At 30.2% G+C, this 6,892-nt stretch overlaps 1 protein-coding gene across 2 annotated transcripts in view; it reads right to left on the bottom strand.

Moving 5' to 3' along the window:
- The window catches only part of Tsp96F (Tetraspanin 96F), a 113,044-nt gene continuing 106,152 nt past the window's right edge, over window positions 1-6,892 (bottom strand). The window contains exons 5-6 of one of the 2 annotated variants that reach the window (XR_016302796.1): window positions 3,119-6,504; window positions 1-3,063 (exon numbers count right to left, since the gene is read on the bottom strand). Coding sequence is in view for 1 of the 2 variants with exons in the window: in XM_089637303.1 (XP_089493429.1) it covers window positions 6,352-6,504 (153 nt within the window). In the remaining variant the exon portion in view is untranslated. Of the gene's footprint in view, window positions 6,505-6,892 lie in introns of both variants that reach the window. The other variant, XM_089637303.1, reaches the window with a different exon arrangement.

Genomic DNA, 6,892 nt, shown 5'->3' with positions numbered 1-6,892 from the left:
AAATTGAGTTTACAATTCATAAAATTCACATACATTTAATATTTCCTGGTAAAGATTGTGTTTTCATACCACATAAAACACAAGACGATATATATTATATTTTATACACACACGCAGAAATATGAATATAACTTACTCAAGGTGAAATGAAAAGATCGTACACTATTTTGACAAGTTTATAAAAATATCATTCTCGTCAATGAGAATTTAATACTTTTGAAATTTATAACATATATAAAAATATGTATTTGCCTTAAAAAACTTTTGATTTCTATCTGAATTGAATTAATGAAATAGATTTTGTTTGTTTAATTTTTGCAATGAACCTTTATTTTTTTTATTGATGACGAATAATTTAATTGTAAAAATACCATTTCCAAAAATACTTTTTGTAAAGGCAATTTATTTTTCATGGCAAATAGTTTTTGATCTTGTAATCTTCATTTTTTGTAATAACAAATCGCAGACCCATAAAAAGGGTTTACAAAAAACATAAGAATTACATTTTCGTACGCTTTCATTGGCTGTAAAGCACACACTTTATCTGTCTTGACTAAAAATATGAATATGGAAATACTGAATATGTTTCAAATTAAATCTGTTACAAAAAGATTATTTCATTTTGAAGTTTTATTATTATTGATGGAAGCATAAATTTATTTTATTCTGTATTCAATTGATTACAAATTATCAAATCTATATTGCACTTCGATGATATGTAAAAGAATGTAATTAATGCAATGAGAACTAAATAATATGAAGATTTTTTTTAAAGGAATTGACAAGACAAAGTGGCTGAATAATGTGTTTACATTAAAGTATGTGCCAGTTTCCTTAGAATAACTTTAGGTCAAGAAAACCTGAAAAGTCTGCCCAAAAGTTTATCAAAAATATTTGGCACTAGACACAATATTAGTCTACGTTTATTAAAATGTTACCTTGGCAGTAGATTGCGTATAGAACAGCTTTGGACAATTGGTTACTTGAAATATGCAGTTAATCCCCTTGACATGTTGAAATATTAAACAAGTTGACCGGACATTATAAATTCAAACTGATTCAAAAATGATTTAAAATTCACGCACTAAATTGTAAATTGTCATTTGAGAGTCGCAATAAGTCCCCCATCAGTAGAAATATTTATTCATAAACTGCTTGTTCATAGATGGCGCTAATTTAATTATTTTAGGAGAAAACACTTTTTGCAAGTTATGCTTCAAAATATTAAGATGGATTGAGTCGTTTAGAATCAAAGGCAGAACTATCCAGAATCGATTGAAATCTAATAGTTCTGTATTTGATTCTAACTTCATGGAAGGTTCAAACTTTTATACCAAACACGATTTTCATATCATTTTTAATACCAGAGATTTAGATAACAAATTTCACATTTTTACACACATTATCAACTAAATAATAATATGGTAAATTTAGTTTATTTTATCCATTTATTGTTTGTTTGCGCCCGTTTATACAGTACATATATGATTATATGAATAAATAGTTTTGTCTGCATAAAATCTCAATTCTTTCAAGAAAGGTGTTCAAATACAATATTGGATTGAATCACCAATAATCTTGTATTTGTATGCCTTTCTTGAAAGTATTGACTTTTTATACGGCCATAACTGTATATTCATATTCCGTATGTACACCTTCCAACAAACAATTCATTTTAATATTATAAAGAATAATGTGCAAGAAGTGTTTTTTTTCTAAAATATTTTGATTAGCGCCATCTATGAACGCAAAGATTATAAGTTTAACCTTAATACTGTCTCTACAAATTTCACCAAAAACAGCTTGTGTAGTCGGTTTTGAGTTTTGTGGACTGATTATAAAATTCGTAAAATGACTATGATTGATGGAATATGCAGACATTAAGTATTATATACTATTAGAAGAAAGGTCGTGGGAGTGACCTGTCCAAGTCAACCTGTCTTTTAGTGCATAGGAATTTCACAGCAACTAAAATAGTTTTCATTAAGTTACATTGTAAAAGGTTTACAAAAATGTTTTGGAATAAATACCTTATTTGTTAACATTGAAAGTCCCTGTCATTTCTTTATGAAGAACTTTTCAGTCCGCAATATTATGTATAAAGCATTTTATGTATATTACCAGAATAGATTTCAAAATATTAATTTCATAAATACAAGTCGTAGAAAACACATTGGTGATAGATATTTATCATTTTATATAAAAAATTATAATTTAATAAAAAATAAATAATATAACGGGCTGTTTATTAAAGAATTGATGATAGGAGTTTGTTCACTGTTGATGCACCAGCAATATAATATAATACATTACATAATGATATGACTTAACAAATTGAATTGAACTTAACATATTTGACTTGAATAAACTCATTTAACCCATAGGAGCCGGCAAGAATATTCAATAAATAAAAATACATTTTTGTTAAGATCAACATGAAGACAATACCATACTTAGTGACATTTTGATTTTTGTGTTTAACAAACCCAGTAGAAGTAATAATAATATTTGGATGATTTGTATAGAGCTGTTTTTGTGCAAAGTCACCTCAATGGCGCAAAAAAATATATACATATAATATATTTCTACAATGATCTATCTCAATATCCAAAGACAAAATCAATGTATAAGGTCGACACTGCAATTGCAGTGTTTCGTGACGTGCATGGGCAAATTCTTCAACGCTGCAATTGCAGGGCTACGGCTCCTAAGGGTTAACAGAAATTGAATTACAAAGACTAAGCGATAATACGTCAGGTAAGAACTGTAAATTGTAGAGTAATAAAAACTAAGGCAGCCCGCAAGCGAGATACTTGCGAGTTATTGAGTTGAGGCGACAGTTGCGGACATAAAAATCCATAATGGTTCATGGAGGTGCACACACGAGCGACGCAACATTAGGAAGATTTTTTTAAAATTTTGGAATAGTTTCCAACTCGCGCCGCATCTAAAGCATCTGTTCTGCGGGCAGCCTTAATCTACAGTCATCTTGCTGTTTCAATATTTTCAAAATAACGTCATTTACCAGATATTACTGGCGCAACAATGATAATATTCTGTTTACTTGTTAACAAGATTACTTCTGCTATAAATGAATATAGTAGGATACAAAATGCACAAATTTTTCCTTATTTTACATTGATCTATGCTTTACGAAAACTTAAATTCGTTAATATTGAACAGGGAAACAAGAAGCAATGTTTGTTTGTATGAGAAGTCCGTCTTTTATCGACCTTTTACCAGTTCCCATTCTTATTCTAATGGCTACAAATTGGTAGCAAATCCTGTGGGAATTACTGTACTCGGTGAGATATTTACCATTTTATATATTATTTTCTATTTACCATAATAAGACAAACATTTCTCTTTGTCATAATAAAACACAATCAATAAGAGATAAAAGAATCCTAGTTGCAAAAGTAATGCAAAAATAAAACAATATTATTTGTAAGCAAGGAATAAACAAAAAAAAAACAGATACAATGGTAACAATGCAGAAATGTCAGTCATTTGTGTGGAGAAAAGATAAATATTCACAGTACGTTTGATGCATCCGCCAAACTTTGAAGGAAACTTTACGATTTCAACACAAACATAGCTTAGCAAATATTTAATCACTAAAACATTTAAAGACAGAAGACGTCTTCACAAGCGCAAAAAACTAACCTAAACACCGATTGATGAAACCTAACCTATGTTATGTATATTATATAACTATTCTAGGTTACATCTAAATAATTATATTACTTTTGGATCAAATATAATTTTAATATAAACAACCATCGATGTAGAAAACATTACATGAGCCTTACAAATTATAATTTTGACATAGTAATTGTGATATCTTAGACAAAGCCATATGACCTCATCATAATCTATCATCAATAAATTTGTAGAGTTGTGACATAATCCGGAGTTACAACATAATTAGCAGTTAATTTTGTTATTATATTAAATTGATGCGTGATGCAATCATCGTGACATCACCACCATATGTTGTGTCTTGTGGAGAATGAGATGTGGTTTAATTTCAGACGAATGTTATGTTTTCTACATCAAAGTAAACAACAATAGCTGTATTAACATTTAAATATGTCCTCTTCAATAGTTCCTTTAAAATTTTCATATAAATAATCCTGTTATAATATCCTTACGCTAGTATGTTCAGAATAAATATACCATATTGAACCGAGTAGAAGCCACATTTATTACAATATTGAAGACACAAGGCTGCCTGTTTAAGCCACTGAATTACAAATTCACCATCTTGTTTAGTTCTTTAACTTTCATTCTACAGTAAGCATTATTCCCTCTCTCCTATCTCTACTAATTCTTTATTCAACCTAACGAAACATAGCGTTTGCGGCTTATATTTGGGCCAATATGTATATTGTTACATATTTTGTATTTTAAATGGCAAAAAGACTAATTAATACAGGGTAACAAAAAATTATAAATTATATTTTCCGGACCATTAAAGCCTCATTCACAAGGGAGTCAAATGTACGGCACCGGGACAAAGTTGGCACTTAACCACTCACAGCGAGCACAAGGCGCTTTCTGTTGCAAACAACTATAAGTTTGACACTGACACTATCACTTGAATTATCAAGTAGACGAAGAGTTCAGATTTCATGTTTCCTTTCCTCGTATATGTTACCTGCATATTAGTCTAATTTGCATATGTATTTCATGAATTACAAATAAAATTGGGATGATAAAAAACTACTTTTGTGAATGAGGCTCCACTGTACAAGAAAATCTCCTTCCAGAACTGGTAGATTGATTTTGGTTACAGAATAATAACCAAATAACAACCGGTTACACAAATAATTTTCTTACCATAGAAAAAGTTAAAATTACACATACATACACAACATTAATGAGAAAAACTAAAATAAACTTACTTTATAAAGGTCTTTTAATATAATTTAACGGTAAATGCAAACACAGAATATTAAATTAGTTATTAGGTATATTATATTTTACTAAAAAAAAAATCCAGTAAAAAAATATCATAAAAATAAAGCGATAAAATGAAGAAAAAATAATTTGTGCTGCAACATTATTTGTCATTAAAAATAAATAGGTCACTATGAATATGAATCACAGAAATTAATGGTTATCTTTTAACATAATTAAATGTATTATATTGTAGAATAGCAGAAGATAAAAATAATAAATTATTTTGATAATAAAATAAATATTTTCTCGTAAATAACAAATCAAAAATAAATCTTAAAAGTACACTTTAGATTAGATTATCTTTTTGTGTTCTGGCAGAAAATGTAAATTCTAACAAATTTAACATGTTCTGTCAAAACAGAAATGATAATTTGATGTGGGGGCTGCTTTAAAAAATAATAAATAAAATATGTCTGGTGTAAAGTTGCATGGCACACAATTATTACAACGAAAATCTTAAATTAGATTTTGAAAACATTTATGTCTTAATGTCTATATCTTCACATTCATTGAACACAAAATTCCTCGAAAGTAGTTCATATTAACCTTTACATCGCAATGTATCACGTCATGTGACGCAATGTACACGAGTTTTAGTGAAACTTCGATCAATAAATATTGTCGATATATTTTACAGACCAACAAATTTAAAATGAGATTCATCGACGCAATCAGAATTTTCGCATTTTTTGAAAATATGAATGTTTTTATAGAAAAGCCTTTTATTTTATGGAATTGGTTTTTGTTTGTATTTTCTTTAAAAAAAAATCTTCAAAAATTATTTTCTGGAAAATGTATAAATTTGTGCAAAAAATCAGATTCATTTTATCCTCCAGATTGAGAAATGATTAAAATATTGAAATTGTTTACTTTGAAAAACATTTTTTCCAAAATAATTATATTATTTTCCGAAAATGTGTAAATTTGTGCAAAAAATCCAATTCATTTTATCCTGCAATGTGTTGATTGAGAAATAATATGTTGCGATAGTTCTTGTATGTTATCCAGTCATAGAGTGGAAAATATGAAGCAATAAAACTCCATGGTTTTTAACCTTTGCAATGCTGGCCTTTTCAATGAAATCTTTCCCATCACGTGGCACATTTTGACACACGTTTTAGTAAAACTTTACGGATCACAAATGCGACATCCACGGACGGGGATAGCTGCCAATGGATCACGTATGCGACGTAAGATATCGTGAGGTTAAAGTTCTTTTACGAAAAAAATGTCAAATCGCAAAGGAGCGATACATACAATAACCGCTGAGACTCTGAAGCATGGATTCATATTGAAATATGTAGAAAATTCAACAGATAAATATTAGGTTAGGTTAGGATGGTGGATGGTTAGGTTAGGTAAGCCGTGTCCGTGGCGGGGAGCTGCTTAGGCCTTGTAGCGGTCGGAGCTGTTGATGGCGCAGCAGAGGATGAGCGCGAAGGACAGTCCCAGGATCTCCAGCGCCAGGAGGAAGGCCCCCACTCCAATGACGAGGTCCATGTGGCTGGTCAGGTACTCCACAACCTTGTCGGCGCAACCCTGAAAAGAAAACCATGTTGAAAATCATTTATTAATCAAAAAGAGTACCAACCATAGACATATGAATATTAGTAGACCTGCCCTAAGTGATTAAAAGCGTATTATTCCCCACTCCCCATACCGGTTCCATTGGAGCCGGCTGGGCTCGCGTATGGCTTCCCGTGAATCTTGAGAATGTGACGTCATCATTCTTGTGCGGACTAGCGTCGAGCTATGGTCGAGGCATTTTATGAAATAACACGGCAAAATAGTGGCTTGTGATATGAAAACTTGTAAAAATAGATGTGAATAAGAGAATAAACCCAATTGTCGTATTACATTCCATATGTAAGCATCATTTTAAGCTTATTCACATCGTATAATATGAATCAGTTGTAGAAACATATAC

Source organism: Hesperophylax consimilis, chromosome 11 (genome assembly GCF_061612785.1).
Source record: "Hesperophylax consimilis isolate HC1 chromosome 11, BYU_Hcon_1.0, whole genome shotgun sequence".
Lineage (NCBI taxonomy): Eukaryota > Metazoa > Arthropoda > Insecta > Trichoptera > Limnephilidae > Hesperophylax > Hesperophylax consimilis.
Note: the sequence above shows the minus strand (reverse complement) of the source record. Positions and strands in the feature narration are given on the sequence as shown.